At 35.5% G+C, this 18,511-nt stretch overlaps 2 protein-coding genes and 1 long non-coding RNA gene across 3 annotated transcripts; all 3 read right to left on the bottom strand.

Annotated features, from left to right (window-relative positions):
* Positions 1-3,825: 3,825 nt before the first annotated feature.
* Positions 3,826-4,443, bottom strand: LOC128040000 (uncharacterized). Its single transcript, XM_052628967.1, has one exon. The coding sequence runs from the start codon at positions 4,441-4,443 to the stop codon at positions 3,826-3,828; it is 618 nt and encodes a 205-aa protein (XP_052484927.1).
* Positions 4,444-6,203: 1,760 nt separating this feature from the next.
* LOC105796034 (uncharacterized) lies at positions 6,204-7,049 on the bottom strand. The gene is made up of 2 exons (XM_052628966.1): positions 6,716-7,049; positions 6,204-6,595 (listed from the first exon to the last, which is right to left on the bottom strand). The coding sequence occupies exons 1-2, from the start codon at positions 7,047-7,049 to the stop codon at positions 6,204-6,206; spliced, it is 726 nt and encodes a 241-aa protein (XP_052484926.1).
* A 525-nt stretch (positions 7,050-7,574) lies between these two features.
* On the bottom strand, positions 7,575-10,019 carry LOC128039869 (uncharacterized). The gene is made up of 2 exons (XR_008194623.1): positions 9,871-10,019; positions 7,575-7,883 (listed from the first exon to the last, which is right to left on the bottom strand). It is a non-coding gene; the product is annotated as an uncharacterized LOC128039869 (long non-coding RNA).
* Between the last annotated feature and the right edge of the window lie 8,492 nt (positions 10,020-18,511).

Raw genomic sequence — 18,511 nt, 5'->3', positions numbered from 1 at the left:
TCTCTTTTCCTTTGGGTTCTTGTTTTTCTTTTTATTTATCGCACTTTTATCTTCTCCTTGCTTGTTGTGTTGGTTGATTGTGTTGTAGGAGTCGGCGGAGGAAAGGGAAGACGACGATGGCGATGGTCAGCGGCGGTGGTGAGGGCTTTACTCGTCATTGCTTGATTTTTGGTTTCTCTCGTTGTTTTTTTTTGCTTGCTTTTTGTTTTTGTTTTTGCGTTTAGGACTCGACGGTGAGATGACAATGGTGGTGGCGCGACGGACGTGGTGGCGGTGGAGGCAATCGGCGGATTGAGAGCTTTTTTTTGGAATTTCTTTGCTTATTTTCTTTTGGCTTTGAATTTTTTTGATTGCTATCCCCTCCTCTCTCTTTTCATTGTCTTTTTAATCTCTTGATTTTGTCTTCTTTCTCTTTGTTTTCGTGTAGCAATGAGAGGGAGGCCATGCACTGGCCAACTATTCGAAAATCACTAAGGCAAAGTCAAATCGCTACTGTCTGCCAGAGGGACCAGATCGAAATGTAGCAAAACTTTTGGGGCCAAGCATAATTTTGAGAAAATTTAGGGTCAAAATATAATTTCAAGAAGTTGATGGGCAAAATGTAATTTTAGTAAAGTTTAGGGGTGAAAATGCAATTTCAAAAAGTTTAGGGGTCAAAATATAATTTTTTATTTTTGTATTTTTTGTATTTTTTAAAAAGACGAAATCGAGCCGGACAAAATTCGGTGATTATAATGCCCTCTTTGCTCATCATTTGTGAAACAGGATGAGCAAAGACTTAAAAGCTTGAATTTTGTTCGATTGTCCAAAATTTTCTTTTATTTGAAAATAGAAATCGAAAATACTTCAAGCGTGTGGCCTGAGGCTCAACTCACTTCTCGCAATATGAGTTGATTTTTTTGAAAAACAGAAATTTAAAAGAAAATACCTCGACATGTGACCCGATACTCAACTCATACAACTCACCTCTCGCATTATGAGTTGATTTTTTTTTAAAAACAGGAATTTAAACGAAATACCTCAGCGTGCGACCCGAGGCTCAACTCACTTCTCGCAATATGAGTTGATTTTTTTTGAAAAAACAGAAATTTAAAAGAAATACCTCAGCGTGCGACCCGAGGCTCAACTCACTTCTCGCAATATGAGTTGATTTTTTTCTGAAAAACAGAGATTTAAAAGAAATACCTCAGCGTGACCCGAGGCTCAACTCACCTCTCGCAATATGAGTTGATTTTTTTGAAAAAATAGAAATTTAAAAGAAATACCTCGGCATGGTTCGAGGCTCAACTCACCTCTCGCAATATGAGTTGATTTTTTGAAAAAAAATAGAAATTTAAAAGAAATACCTCAGCGTGACCCGAGGCTCAACTCATCTCTGTAATATGAGTTGATTTTTTTTTGAAAAATAGAAAATTAAAAGAAATACCTCAGCGTGCGACCCGAGGCTCAACTCACTTCTCGCAATATGAGTTGATTTTTAGAAAAACATAAATTTAAAATACCTCAGTGTGCGACCCGAGGCTCAACTCACTTCTCGCAATATGAGTTGATTTTTGAAAACAGAAATTGAAAAATATTTCTTGAAAGAAACAGGTTTCGTAAAAAACTGTGAAACTAAAAGCCTTCTTCTTCATTAATTCATGCGACTTTCTCCCAGTATTCCTTGCTCTACTGGTATACTTGTATATGTCATGTATGATGTTATTATGATATGCACATGTTTGTCTTAAATGCTTTTGTGTCTAAATGATCATGTCATGCACCCTGGGCTGTTTATCACGTGCCCCACTTATGATTTTCGTGAGGATCCGCATTCATTTCCTCAATTCTTGACTTTCTCTCAGGTTTTGTGCCCATCTCCAAGTTTGTTAAGTGATCAACATTTCCTCGTATATCACCCTCTTGCCCCCTCGTTGAACTTTGTTCTTGCTTCAGGGTCCTTGTATTTATCAAATTCTCATCCAGGTAATGCTCAACATTCCTTTTGTTTAGAGTATGTCATCTTGCTATTTATCATTTAAATGAATCCAAAATGAGATGCATAAAAAGACAAAATAGGCATGAAAGACTTCACATTCATTTTTTTTTCAAAAGTAACAAACAAAAAATTTACAAGGAAAGTTTAACAAATGAATCGTCATAAAGAAAAGAAAGCGAATTCAATGGCCAGAAATGCTCTAGATATCCAATGCATGAACTTCTCTGCATTTCTTCATCCTGGATCCTTTCGAGCACGGCTTCTTGTGTAGAAGATTTCGAGCTTCTGAGAATGCTTCAAATATTACGACTTCGTCATTCAACTCCCCGTTCAAGTCACTTTGCTCCTTTAAGCCCAAGCCCACTTTGTTAGGACGCCCTTTTGGGTTTTCATCCTAATCTTTTTTGTTCATCAAGACGCCCTTTTCGGGTTTTCATCTTGATTTTTTCTTTTTTTTTGTTTTTTCCTTTTTTGTTTTTTGTTTTTTTTTGTTTTTTGTTTTGACTGTTTTTTTTTTGTTTTTTTAAGCATAATATTTCTTCACAGCATCTGAGTTCACTGGATTAGGTAATTCTTTCCCGTCCATCTCAGTGAGAATCAGAGCCCCTCCTGAGAATGCCTTTTTTACAACGTATGGCCCTTCCCAATTTGGTGACCATTTTCCTCGAAAGTCCTTTTGTATCGGGAGGATCTTTCTTAAAACAAGCTCCCCTTCACGAAATTCTCTTGGCCGCACCTTTTTATCATGGGACGTGATCATTCTTTTCTGATACATCTGTCAATGACAAATTGCCTTCAAGCGTTTCCCTTCAATAAGGTTTAGCTGATCATATCGAGCTCGAACCCACTCTGATTCTTCTAATCTTGTCTCCATTAAGACGCGCAGGGATGGGATCTCTACTTCGATAGGCAGAACGACTTCCATCCAGTAGACCAGAGAAAAAGGAGTTGCCCCCGTAGACGTCCGTACCGAGGTGCGATATACGTACAAAGCGAATGGTAACTTCTCATGCCAGTCTTTATACGTCTCAGTCATCTTCCCAATAATCCTCTTAATGTTCTTATTAGCGGCTTCATCGCTCCGCTCATCTTTAAGCAGTAATGTGAAGAATTATGATGCTTTATCCGAATTGCTCACATACTTCTTTCATCATCTTGTTGTTCAAATTTAAAGCATTATCTCGAAATGATTCTTTCAGTGCACCATATCGACATATAATCTCCTTTTTTAAGAACCTACAGACTGCAGCCTTTGTCACATTAGCAAACGAAGTGGCTTCTACCCATTTTGTGAAGTAGTCTATAACCACAAATATGAATCGATGCCCATTGGAAGCTTTCGGGGAAATTAGCCCTATAACATCCATGCCCCACATAGAAAAAGGTCATGGAGAAGTCATGACATGAAGCGGCGACGGAGCTGCATGAATTTTATCGCCATAAATTTGACATTTGTGGCACTTTCGTGCGTAACCAATGCAATCCCTTTCCATCGTCAGCCAAAAATAACCAAGTCTCATAATTTGCCTGGCCATGGTGAAACCGCTAGCATGCGTTCCGCAAATTCCTTCATGAACCTCCACAAGTATCTTTCTAGCTTCAACAGCATCCACGCACCTCAGGAGCACTTGATCTTTTCCCATTTTGTATAGAATATCCCCGTCAAGAACAAATTCAATCGCCATTCTTCTGATTGTTCTTTTGTCATTCTCGTTTGCCTGCTCGGGGTACCTTTGATTCTTGATGTACTCCAAGATATCATGGAACCATGATCGTCCATCTGACTCCTTCCCAATGATAAAACAGTGTGCGGGGACCTCATATATGCTCATTTGGAGAGGCATTATTTATGTTTCCCTGTTTGCTTTGAACATTGAAGCCAATGTGGCCAGGGCATTAGCCAATTGGTTTTCTTCTCGTGGGAAGTAATGAAAAGTCACTTCTTTGAATTCTTTGACCAATTCCGCCACGAGATCACGATACTTGACTAATTTCGAATCTCTCACTTCCCAATCTCCACGAATTTGATAAATCACTAACACTGAATCCCCATACACCTTTAAGGTTTCTATTTTCCGTTTAATGGCTGCACGAAGTCCCATGATGCAAGCTTCATATTTTGCTATGTTATTAGTACAGAAGAAATTCAATCTGGCAGTGAGCATGTAATGATTTCCTTCCGGTGACACTAAAACTGCTCCTATCCCGTGCCCCAATGCGTTCGATACACCATCAAAACTCATCTTCCATGATTGATCTTTTGATGATTCACCTTCGGAAATGCACATTAAGTCTTCATCTGGAAAATCAAATTCCAACGGCTCATATTCCTTCATTGCTCGACTTGCCAAGAAGTTAGCTATCGCGCTCCCCTTTACCGACTTTTGGCTTACATATACAATGTCATACTCAGACAATAAGATCTGCCATTGTGTCATTCTCCTTGAGAGTGCGGGTGATTCCATCAAGTACTTTAATGGATCTAACTTTGAAATTAGCCATGTCGTATGATAAAACATGTATTGTCTGAGCCTTCGAACTACCTAGACCAATGCACAACAGAATTTGTCAATTGACGGGTGCTTGGGCTCATATTCTGTGAACTTTTTGTTGAGGTAGTAAATCACCCTTTCTCTTTTCCCGAACTCATCATGTTTCCCCAGCATTCTTCAATCCGAATGGCATCATTTTGCAGTAAAACGTTCCCCACATTGTCACGAATGTAGTTTTCTCCATATCTTCGAGAGCCATCTTTATCTGATTATAACCGAGAAACCATCTTGCCGTATTTCTTCAGTACTGAGACTATGTTTGCTACCCATTACGAATATTTAGAGACTTGTAAGAAGCCAGCATCATATTGTTTCTTGACTTCTTTTATCTTTAGCAGAATTTCAAGTCTCATCCTTCTCAACTTCTGTTGAACGGGTTTGCATTCTGGTTTCAGTGGGAGCTTATGAACCACCACATCCTCATTCAACCCAGGCATGTCCTGATACGACCAGGCAAATATATCTTTGTACTGATGGAGCAAGGCGATCAAATTCTGTTTGGTGTTCTCTGAAATAGAAGTCCCAATCTTCACTTCTTGTTTCTTTTTCACTTCTCAAGTTCACTGTCTCAACAGATTCTTGATGGGGTAAAATTTGTTTCTATTCTTGTTCAACCATTCTCAGTAAGTCAGGAGGCGAGTCACCATTTTTAGCATCTTCCTCGACTTTGAATTCTCCTAAACAAATAGCCATCTCGAAATCGATTTCAGGACTTGTAACTGGATTGTTCATGCGGTGGATATCTGAGCACCTGAAAGGTGAATGGGAAAGAAAACTATGGAGGAGCATCAAAGTACTGGGATCAACACACAAAATGTTATGGAATGATATAAAATACATGTAGGAAGATGATATGAAGAGATGAGATAATTACGAAGCTAATAGAAATGAAAAGACCATGACAAAATGCATCTTCATTGATGTTCATTGAAATGATAAAGAGCAAACATAAGCTCTTACAAAAGGAATCCCACTATTTACGGACACACAAAATAATGGAGAATTAACATTGAGCATTACTCTGGAGAGGACTTAGAAACTACAAGGAGGTCCATAGTAGTCCAATTGTTCAAAATATATCTTGGGGGACAAGGGTGTATCATTACAACATCCTCAATTGTGCCACCCTCGTTGTCAACAACATTTATACTGATGTTCTGAAGACCCTTTTCAACCAAAGCGCTTCGCTGATTGTTTTGCCCCCCGTCTTCATTTGTTACTGTATTCGCATTCCCATCAGCATGGTTAGGAAGAGGATTTCCAGCCACATGACTAACGCCATCAAATCGCAAAATGCCAGCATCGATGAGATCTTGAACCCTCCTTTTAAAGGCAATGCAGTTTTCTGTAGAATGCCCTTGATTTCCAGCGTGATACATGCAATTAGCATTAGGATCATACCATTTTGGGTATGGGGGCTTCAGGGGTACCATGTAATGTGATCAATTGCTTCTCCAATAGTTTCAGGTATAATTCTCCGTATGGCACAGGAATTGGGGTGAATTGAGGTTTTTCAGAAATGGGTCTTGCTGGTCTTTGGTCATTTTTAGTTGACTTTGTGTAGGCATGGTGTTTGGTGGGAACAAGGTGAATGGTCTTTGGTTATTCATAGCATAAACGGGGTAAGACGGAGGTGCTTGATAGTAAGGACCTTGAGGAGGAAAGTAGAAGTTTCAAGGTGGGCGATAATGAGGTCGTGATTGGGCGGGGTATGAATTGGGGGTACAGTGGCCATCGGTTCCAATCATATGGGCTTCTGCCTCATTTTTCTTCATGGGTATTGCCCTCTTCGAACCCTCGGGACCTTCTATTCTTCCACTTTTGACGGCGTTTTCAATAAGCTCCCCAGATATTACAATATCCGCAAAGTGTTTTGTGGCGCTTCCTACCAACTTATCGTAAAATGGCGCTTTTAGAGTGTTGATAAAGAGGACCGTTATTTCCGTCTCAGTTAACGGGGGTTCCACCTGAGCCGAGATATCCCTCCATCTCTGTGCATATTGCCTAAAAGTCTCTGTCGGCTTCTTTTCCATCATTTGCAAAGTTAGTCGATCAGGCACCATATCTGATACATGCTTGTATTGCTCACAAAATGCTGATGCTAAGTCCTTCCATGATCGGATCCTCTCTCTGCTGAGTTGATTATACCATCGAAGAGCCGATCAAACTAAACTGTCCTGAAAACAGTGTATCAGCAATTTATCCTCATTCACGTAACCAGTCATCTTCCGACAAAACATGACGAGATGTGCCTTTGGACATCGCGTCCCATCGTTCTTTTCAAAATCTGGTGCCTTGAATTTCGGGGGTAGAACCAGATCGGGCACCAAACTGAGTTCTTTAGCACTCAAAGCAGAGAAGACTTCAGCACCTTCTATTGCCTTAAGCCTTTCTTCTAGGATCTTGTACCTATCTTGAGCGTCATAATCATCAGTTTCCAACTTTGCTATTTCCATAGGATCGTCCAGATCTGGAACAATTAGATCTGTTGGATTAGCCCTGGGGTTCGATACGAACATTCCTTGCCCTAGATGAGCAGATGGTGCAGGACGTTGTTCCAAGATTGTATGGGCGTGATGTGGAGTAAATCATAGGGGATAGAATGGATCCTGATCATTATTAGCTCTTGACTGGGGCTCCATGATATCAGGGCTCTGCGTGGGTCCATTTCCTTTTACAAAAGCTGTCATCATTTCCATCATTTTAGCCATTTGATCTCTTTGCTCGAGTGATTCTTCTCGAGATCTCACCATCATATCTCTTGCCTCTTGTTGTGACTTGGCCAATTGCTCTTGTAACTCTTTGGACCCTTTCCATCCTTTCGATTCTTTCGTTAAGTTCAGTGTCCATAGCTCTAGTTCTTAGACGTGTCCTGTAAGGATGATGTGATTCCAGCCTTGTAGTACTGCCACTGTGGATTATGCGATTTTAGCCTCAGTGACTGGTTGGGGTGATATGCACACGCAATGAATAAATGGATGAATGAGTGACCAATGAATGTTATTTATGCCTAAATATGCAAAAAATAGGTGTTGATTTCAAGATAGCCCCATAATTAGGTGTTTCATTAATCAAAAGAGTCCATTACAAAATATTTTGCCAATGAAAATGCCCCTACTGTTTTAGTCCTATTGTTTCCCGATCCTAGTCAAGTCTTCGAGGTTATTCTGTCAAGCATTCGAAGTCGCATGCTCAGGAAGATCGGAGGTATATCCTTCTCCTTTTGCTTTTTGGGTTCTCAAAGACCAATCTCGAACTACAACATTTTTCTTGGTTACTCGTGTAATTGACTCCTCCATCAGAAACCCGTTTTTGGCAACCAATATTTAACCAACACCTTCCTAATGAGATGTCTACGATGCATGATGAAAAATAAAATGAAAAACAAATAACCTTGGTTAGAGATCACAATATAAAAAGAACAATAAAGACTATGGAAAATTTAACAAACTAAGCTATTCAATCATGCAATTTGGTGGAACGGACCCACATTTCCTTTTTTTGCCCCAGCATGCTTTACAAAAACCTACCCCACATACTAATCAGACAATCTACCCGACCTAACTTATTAAATAGACTCAATTCATTTGCAAATAAGTGTAAATGTAAAAGAAATAAAAGGTAAGAGGCGTTTCTCCCGTGTACTTATTTTGGTGACTATTCAACGGACAGAGGTTCGGCATGGCTCTAATTGGATGGCTCGTACGGTTCACTACATGTGGTTCTGGTTCTAGAAAGGTACTCGAATTGTCCATACTGTCACCTACTAAGGTAAGTACGGAGCCTCGGTTATCGCCTGTCATGGGCTTGCGAGTTCAATTCGAGGGATTACATTTACTTATGCCTATGCGGAGGGACGAGTTAACTCACGAAAGCATAAGTCATATGTAACCCGGAAGTATTTCACTAGCCTGTGCGGAGGGACGAGTTAACTCACGAAGGCGTAGCGTTTACTTCCACTTAAACGGACGGAGCCCGGGTAGAGAGCTCATGTTATGCAAGAATGCAAGTGCACGGTGTGTGGGGAGAAACTCACACACCTTTTTATTTTTACTAAAAAACAAACTAAAACCATAAAACTTAAAGCTGAAAAAAACGCGAAAATAAAATAGGTTAGAAAAATATTAATTTCAAAACCGGATGCGGATGCATGATTTTTCAAAACAAAATTCAAGGATCACGATTAAAAATTAAATTGAACAAGAAGTTTTAAAAATTTTGACAACACGCGTTTAACACCAGACTCGACTCTCAAAAGTCCCCAGTGGAGTCGCCAGCTGTAGCGACCTAAAAATTGAGCATCGGGCGCTAGTCGAAGTAATTATTGAAAACTTAAAAACCGAATCTCGATTTTATTTGAAAAAGGAGTCGCCACCGATCTTTTTCTAGGTGTGATCGGACACCTACAAAATTTTCCTTTTTTAGAAAACTTTATTTTTAAGCTTTTCTAAAAAGAGGTAATTTTAGGTCTGCGTGAAAATTCAGAGAAAATTAGGGTTCGGGAGTCAGTTACGCGCGAGGAAGGTATTAGCACCCTCGCGACGCCCAAAATTGGTATCTCGTTAAACGCGTGTTGTCTTCATTTTCAAAAATACGAGTTCAATTTAATATTAGTCGTGATCCGATTAAAGCACGAAAATTTTAAAGCACAACAACTTTTCCTTTTTTTTCTGAAAACACAAAATTTTTTTAAAATACAAGCATTTTAGAAACGCGAAACTCTTTTAAAAAAAAAAAATTTTGAAACACGAGATTTTTTTAGGAAACACGAATTTTCTTTTTGAAATACGAAAATTTTTAAAACACAAAATTTTTTTGAAAACATAAAATTTTTGATAAAATACGAAACACGAGGATTTTTTGAAACACGAAAATTTATGAAACACGGTCAATTTTTTTGAAAACACGAAAATTTTTGAAACACGAATTTTTTTTAATACCGTATTTAACACGAATCGATGATATTCACCCCGACATGGCGATGAAATTGCCGAATTAGTGTCAAACTGATTCAATTTAATATTTAATCGGGATTCTAATAAAACACGAGAATTTTATTAAAATACGAGGAATTTCGAATATTTTCGATTGTTAGAAGGGCGTCCCATATTTAACACGAGCCATCGATATTCACCCAACATAGCGATGAAATCAACGGCTCGATATTAAATCGGTTCGTTGCCTTATGCATTAAAATAATTTTTTTATATTTTAAAAAAATACAAATAAAATTACACATAATAATGTTTCTAAAAAAACTATTTTTAAAAATGCTAATTTAATTACAATAAGACAATATTTAAATAAATTAACTAAATTAACATGGGTTAAAAAAATTACCAAAAGCCCAAAGTTATGGGCTTGAAAATGGGCCTTTTCTCTTTTTTCTTTTTCTTTTCTGCAGATCGGGCCGCTGGGAGCTGGGCTGGATGCTGGCCTACTGCTGGAACGGACCTGGATCGGCTGGCACTGTTGGGGCTGCTGTTCTGGGCTTGCTGGACTGGGTCAGGCTTGTTGGGCTTGGACAGGCCTGCTGGCCTTTTTTTTTCTGCTGCTGCTTGCTTTTTTTTTGCTGGTTGCTGTTTTGGGCCACTGGGAATGGGCCTACTGCTGCTGGGTTGCTGGGGGGTCGGTGCTGGACTGCTGGGTCGGGTCCGATTTCGGGTCGGGACGGTTTGACCCGACTGTTAGCTTTTTATTTTTTTTCTTTTTTCTTTCTCTTTTTCTTCTCTCTTTTTCTTCCTTTTTTTTCTTTTTCTTCTTCTTCCTCGGGCCGAATCCTAGCCCTTTTGCGCCGTCAACGACACTCCTTCCGCCCGGTGGTGCGGTGGCCGGCGCGCCTCCCCTTCTCTTCCTCTTTTCTTTCTTTTCTCTTCTTTTTTTCTCTCTTTTTCCTTTGGGTTGCTGTTTTTTCTTTTTATTTACTGCACTTTTATCTTCTCTTTGCTTGTTGTGTTGGTTGATTGTGTTGTAGGAGTCGGCGGCGGAGGAAAGGGGAAGACGACGATGGCGGTGGTCGAGCGACGGTGGTGAGGGCTTTTACTCGCTGCTGTTTGATTTTTTGGTTTCTCTACTGTTGTTTTTTTTGCTTGCTTTTTGTTTTTGTTTTTTGCGTTTAGGACTCGACGGTGAGATGACAATGGTGGTGGCGCGACGGACGTGGTGGCGGTGGAGGCAATCGGCCGGATTGAGAGCTTTTTTTTTTTGGAATTTCTTTGCTTATTTTCTTTTGGCTTTGAATTTTTTTTTGATTGCTATCCCCCTCCCTCTCTCTTTTCATTTTCCTTTTAATCTCTTGATTTTTGTCTTCTTTCTCTTTGTTTTCAGGTGGCAGCGGAGAGGGGAGGCCATGCACTGGGCCAACGGCCGAAAATCACGGAGGGCAGGTGCGCAAATCGCGCCTGTCTGCCAGAGGGACCAGATCGGAAATGTAGCAAAACTTTTGGGGCCAAGCATAATTTTGAGAAAATTTAGGGGTCAAAATATAATTTCAAGAAGTTGATAGGCAAAAATGTAATTTTAAGAAAGTTTAGGGGTGAAAATGCAATTTCAAAAAGTTTAGGGGGTCAAAATATAAATTTTTATTTTTTGTATTTTTTTTAAAAAAAGCACGAAATCGAGCCGGACAAAATTCAGTAATTACACCTTGCATGAATCATGGGACCTCAATCATCTTCATCCTATCGCTACCTATCTAGAGAACTATAGTGGTCTTTAAGTGGTTGACCAAGATGAGACTTGTATCGTACATGTATCAAGATTCAAGCTAAGAGAGTGTGACCCTTAACTATAAGAATAGTACTCCTCCACCCATGACTCTTCGCATGACCTCCGTCAAATGAGCCATTACATTCTCTTTCTCTACTAATTTATTATCAACAGCATGGATAATGGCATGCAACATGATATTACCGTATCACTCAATCGTTAATTTATAAAGAATTGAATAAAATTTAAAATTTCATAATGTCACGTTGAATTTTTTATACAATTTTAAATTACTTACAAATTCATTTAAATTCTTAAATTAAAGAAAATGGCGACTTAAACATGTTTGAACTCACAACTTTCAGATTGCTACAATAAATATAATATTAACTGAGCTAATGTTGTTTTTCGATATAATTGGACAATCAAATTTGAACACTATATGGATAATATATTTATTCTTGAGATATTTTTACAAAAATTTTGTGCGAATGTAAAAGAGTATCAAGTCAATACTAGTTTGATAAAGAAAGGAAGCTAAAGGTGGAAAAATCCACGAGACAAATACCAAAAGATAGGGATAAGTAGGAAAAATTGAGAAATTGAAAATTAACTTTAATTGAGGTGTTTGAATGATTTATAGAATATAAATTAAAAATTATAATTATTTTAATCGAATCAAATGTTATTTTTTATTTAATTTATATTTATTTATCATGTAAAATAGAAATATTTTATATTTAAAATAGTGAAAATAATTTATCGAACCATATCTTTGGGTTGAATTGAGATCATAGATTATATCTAGCCCATCAATGGAGATTATATTACTTAAAGAAATAAATTTAGAGAATTGGATCGGATTGGGTTTATCTAATCCCTTAGATCGAGGAAGTTAGATCAAATTGGAACGTTGAAGACTTATTAAGCTGCCAATAGTCCAATGTTTAATTTACCTTGGTTGTTATTAATATATTTTTTTTCAGCTTATTTAATTATTGTTTAACATGGATTGTGATAGATCTTCACCATGTTAGCAAGTCTCGAAAAATTCTATATAATTGAGAGACTTGTATAGGTTATATACCGTGAATTGAGAGCACTTAATCTGAACACTAATTGTGAGAGCGTTGTGTTGTGGTTTTACAAACTAAATTTACAGGGGGATAATTTAGTGGTGAGAAGTCTAGTCTTCAAAAATGCAAACAAGGGCAAATCCAAACAAATTTTAGCGGGGGCTAGACCTTAATTATAATTTTTTCATATATCAGAAATAAACTTATTATGTCTTAATTTATAATTATCAGAAATAAACATAATTTTATTCATTTTTATGGGGGCTTAAGTGTAATTTCACTATATTAATTTATAATTTCTTTATTTATAAAAAGACTAAATTGATTTTTATCATTGGGGTGCTATATATTTAATATCATTGGTTTTAATTGTTTGAAGATAATAAATTACTTGTACTTAATTAAGCTTTGTAGACATAAGAAAATTGGATTGCGTAAATAAACATTATTATCTCCTACTTACTTTATATTTTCATAGCACTAGGAAAAATGACAACTTCCCCAAACACTTTGTTGCTTGGAGTAGTGATCACCTTCAATTGGTACACTTTTAGGCAAAAGGTTGATGGCTATCTAGTATGAGGTGAGAGAATTGGGAAGAGAAAAACACTTTGCATTTGTCTTTCTTCCTAAATTATTTTAATTTGGCTTTGTATTTGGGTCAAGACGTTTCTCTTATTCAAAATATACTAATAATGTCTTTTCGTTTGTCAGATGATTAGCTCAACGTTAAATGCTAATTTAGATATGATATTAAGGTAGTATAATCCCGTTCCTTAACTATTAAGGGTCTCTTTAGATGAGCGTTTATTTTCATTACAGTATCGCTATATTATCTAATTTCATCGTCAACATTGTTTTTATACTAACCTTAGGTAAACACACTTCCCATCTGAAGAAACCCTAAGATCCCATCTGGTATAGTAGATGCGAAAGAGGGGTGATGTGTTAAATAATACTCGTGTATTAAAAAGATGGATGTTACTATGTTTGGTTGTTGAAAATTGTGATACCTATTAGTATTCTTGTGTTTTGACAAGAGTTAAAAGATAAGTATTATTTGTGAATGTTTTATATTATCCTTAAAATCTTAATTTTATATTATTTTATTATTTTGATAGTAAATTAATTTTAGACATAAATTAAAATATAAAATATTTATCTGTAAAACTATACATTCACATGATGAATCACAAGCAAACACAACCTACACCCAAATAAAAACACTATAAAAACATTTGATTCCTAATAAAAATCATTTAAGCAATTGATAAAATATTGTGAAAAGTTCCAACATTTAGTTATCATCACTCAAATACATTACAGAACTATTAAAAATATCATAAAATTGAACTTAAAAATAAATAAAGAGAGAGAGTTTGGAATTTAGAAACAAGTTCAACTTCAATATAAAAATTAGAAGAGAAATATCGATTGAATCTTAGTTTGATTGGCATGAGCATTGTTGTTAATATAGGAGGATGTGAGTTCGAGTGATCTGAAATGTATTATCCTCCTATTTATAGGCCGGGGAGGGGCTATGGGTAGTTTTAGACATTGTCTAAAAAAAAAACGAATATAATCAGAACCTATAATGATTCAAAATCTAAATAAAGATAAGAGTTATAATTTTTTTAATTTCACGAGGACATAATTGAAAATTGATATAAAATTAAATTACAAAATTTTCCAACCAAGGGTTTTTTTTTTTTTGTAAGTTTCCTCTTATTCTAATTAATTAGTTTTGTTGGATAAAACTTTGCAAAATGAAGTAAAAAAGCATTTGCATGGATTCTCAAAATAGAAGTTTGCTTGGAGTAGAGGTGCTCATGGGCCGGGCGGCTCGGCCCGGCCCGACGGCCCGCCCGAAATATGGGAGGATTTGGGTAAAAATATAGGCCCGAAATATGGGCTTGGGCAAAAAAATGAGGCCCGATTAAAAACGAGCCGGGCCTCGGGCACCACTTTTTTGGCCCGGCCCGAATATAATAATTTTTTTATTTTTTTAAATTTTAAAATACTTTTAAATTTTTTTAATTTTAAAATATTTTTAAAATAATTTTTTATTTTTGTTTTAATTTTTAAAATAAATTTTTGGTATTTAATTAAAAAACGGGCCGGGCCTGGGCAAAATTCTAGGCCCATATTTCGGGCCGGGCCGGGCCCGGGCCTAGGACCCTGGCCGAAATTTTTTTCGGGCCCGGCCCGAAACCGACCTGGCCCGGCCCATGAGCACCTCTAGCTTGGAGTAGTCACCTATAATTTGCACATTTTTAGGCAAAAGGTTGATGGCTATGTAGAACTAGGTGAGAGAATTGCCTCATAAAAGATAAAATTTTAAATATATGTATACTTATTATATGGATAATTTAAATTTTACATATTATAAAAATAGTCCTCTTAATTTTAATAGCATTGTGTGTTCTTTTCAATATGTTAGATACAAGCCATCCATGTAATATGTATATATGTGTTATAAATAGGGTAAACTACCTAGTTAGTCACTTAATTTTTCGGACGCTTTCATTTTGGTCACCCAAAATGAAAGCTTTACAATTTCATCACTCAACTTTTGGGGTGCTTTCATTTTAGTCACCCAAGCGTTAAATCTCTAACGACGATTGACTGTACATGTCACATCATGTTTACACTTTCATTTTGGTCGCACATAAAAATCTCTCTTTTTTTTAAAAATATTGTTAGGAGTAAAAGAAAATTAAGGATTAAAGTGAAAAAGCGGTAGAAAATAAAACAATGCATTAAAAATTGTCAAATTGTAATTTGTTTACCCTTGCCAAAAGTTCTAAATTTCTTTTTTAAAATATTAAAATATTAAATTTTAAGACATCAAAATCAGTTAAATAAATTATTAAAAAAATATATCCCTTATAGTGTCAACCGATTTGTTATTATAATATTGAAATTAATTAAATTAATAATTTAATCTTCATCTAAAATTTAAAATTTTATTTTATGTTTCCAAATTAAAATCAACTCAGATAACTCGTCTTTAATAATTTCTCTACAAAACCCAAATTTCTTATGATTATATGATCTTGAATATTCTATATACTAAGCTAAAAGCAAAGATAAAATCCTTATAATTAATTAATTTATCTTCCATTTCAAACAAAATCCAATTTTTTCATAACTTCTTTACCCAAACAAAAAACATTGCAATTAATTAAATTAAATTAATTGCAATGATTTTTCTTTACATTTATCTTAGCATGAAAAATTCGAGAGTATATAATCAAAGGAAGTTTAAGTTCTGTAAAAATTAGTAAATATGAGCTATTTTAGTTGATCTCGTTAAAATAAACTGAAACATAAACTAAAATTCTAAACTTTATAAGGATAAAAATTTTCAATAACTTATTTAATTAATTTTGATGTTTTGAAATTTAAAATTTTAATATTGAAAAAGATTAGAACTTTCGGCAAGGGATAGACAAATACACTTTGATAATTTTTTTAATGTATTATTTTAGTTTCTACACTTTTTCACTTTAATCCTTAATGCTTTTTACCTTGATCAGTGCTTAAAAGAAATATTTTTTGGGGTGACCAGAATGAACGTAACCTAGAAGTTAGGGGACCAAAATGAAAGTGTGGAAATGATATGACATGTACAGTCAACCGCTGTTAGAAATTTAATACTTAGGTGACTAAAATGAAAACGGCTTAAAAGTTAGGTGACAAAATTTCAAGGATTTCGTTTTGGGTGATTAAAATGAAAGCACCCTAAAAGTTGGGTGACCAACTGGGTAGTTTACTCTTATAATTATGCAACTAGCATTTAACGCCTAAGTTGGCAATAGGTTGGTGGAAGGATCTAATTATTATGATATTGATAATTTGAGGACTCAATTAGAATGCTTTAAAATTTAAGAACGAATTCAAAATTTTTACTGTAGTTTGGGTACATGCAATGGAATTAATCCTCTTTTTTTTTTAAATAATAATAATCTAGCTTTTATTTTATTTATTTATGTATATCATATATTACGCCTGTAATTGAGTTGGTGTCATCAATTCAATTGAGTAATGAGTAAAATACTATTATTTTACAATGTAAATTTTATTATTTAGAGTGTGTTTCTAATTTTTATTATTTTGATTTCAGTTGAGTAATAAAAATATATGTTGAAATTTGAACTTGAGAAACAAAAGTTTTAACATCTCTACTTCATCGTTTTAACTAAAAGTATAAGGCTTAGTTCATAATTTGGTCCCTAAAGTATATTTATTTTCACATTTTGGTACCTAAACGTTTTGTCCCAATTTGGTAATTAAAGTATCAATCACTTCCCAATTTGGTACCCAAAGTATACTTTCGTTATATTTTTAATCTATTTTTGGCAGACGTTAAAAAAAATCTTATATCCAATCACAAAGCACCATGTGGCATCTTTATGTAAAAAAATATTTTCTTTTACTAAATGTATATACACATTAAAATATATAAAAGGTGGGAATAAATACATAAAAAAATTTCATAAAATATATAAAATCTAGAAAAAAAACATATAAATTATAAAAAATTATAAATATAAAAAATAAGATAATTGAAAATAAATTAATTGAAATTAATAATATTATGAAAAAATGTAAAAGAAAATTGTAACAATTTTTTAAAAAAAACTTCAAATAATTTTTTATAAAATTCTAAAATATATAATTCTAAAATTCTAAAAATTTATTTAAATTTCAATTTAACCAAAACACTTTTGACTTTTGTTGCAGGCCATTTTGCCCGGGGCCCAATTAAACTCAAAATACAGGCCCAAATTACAGTCCAGCAGCCCACTAAACCCAAAACAAAAAACCTAGCAGAAAATAGAAGAACCCTAGGTGCCGCTCCTAGGGTCTTCTGACCTTTGGCCTTCGCCCACCTGCTCTGCCAGCAACCACCACCAACTGCCACTGTCACCTCCACCCACGTGCGTCCATACCTGCAATGACAGAAAGGAAACATCAGCAAATAGAAATAGATTAGAAAAACGCATGGAAAATCGGCTATAAAGCCACCAAAAATCTTTGTAAAAAGGGTTCGGTTTTTTTTGGAAACAATATTGAAGAAATAGAAAAGAAAAAATCAGTTTAAAGGTGATATTTTTAGACTTTTTTTCTTCGATTCGATTCTGTTTTCGCTCTTTCTTTTCTTTCACGGTTAATAGGCTTAAGGTAATAAACGAAACTTACCCGAACGCTGCGTTTGAGTTGTCGCCGGAGTCCTTCGGGTCACCGAAAATGGACGGGGATGGCGGCTTTTGGGGGTTTTCCTCTCGGCTTTAAGAATAGGAGAGCCTGATCTATGAAAGGCCTTGCAACGGGGTTAAAAAACCCGACCTTCGCCTTTCATCGCCGCCACTGGTGGGGTGGTGTCGGTGTGGTGGCTTCTGGCCGGCCCCTTAACTGAAATGAGAGGGTTGGGGAGAGGTTTTGAAGTTTTTTTGTTTTAAACAGAGAAGAATGAAGAAATAAAAAAAAACAAACTTAAATAGACACCTTAAACGGCGTCGTTTAGGACTGGCCTCAATAGTCCCAAAACGACGTCGTTTCGACATGGATCAAGCCGACCCGACCCGACCCGATGAAGGTCCGCGTGTTTCCATACCTGAGGGTCTATTTGCGATTTTGGTCCTTCGGAATTTATTTTCTTTTAATTTAACTCCTTTTGTTCAATATTATTGTCTTTTTAATTCAGCCCTGAACTTTCGTCTGTCTTTCGATTTCGTCCCTGACCCTCTGGTGCGCTGGGTAGCTGACACGTGTCTAGATTTGGGTTTTATTTCCCATTTGGTCCTCGTCCTTTCCCAGCGCATTCCAATGAGTTTTTTTTATTTGCAATTCGTACCTTTAGATTTCATTTTATCCCGATTTAATCCATTTTTTTGTTATCTTTGTTATTTTGTTGATTAATCTGGTTATAGTCATATTTATATATTTCCTTTCATTTTAAAATATACGTTTATGTATTTTTTATATATTTATAATTCACATATACATATATGTATATCTTTTGTAATATATATATATATATATATATATATGTCCACATACATATTTTATGTTATAACTCGTGCATGCATATGTATACGTATATTTATATACATGACTTCCTTTTTTCATATATATAATTACATACGCATTTATACATATACATATATATATATATATATATATATATATAT

Source organism: Gossypium raimondii, chromosome 3 (genome assembly GCF_025698545.1).
Source record: "Gossypium raimondii isolate GPD5lz chromosome 3, ASM2569854v1, whole genome shotgun sequence".
Taxonomy (NCBI): domain Eukaryota; kingdom Viridiplantae; phylum Streptophyta; class Magnoliopsida; order Malvales; family Malvaceae; genus Gossypium; species Gossypium raimondii.
The sequence above is the reverse complement of the archived record's forward strand: the minus strand, read 5'-3'. Positions and strand labels throughout refer to the sequence as shown.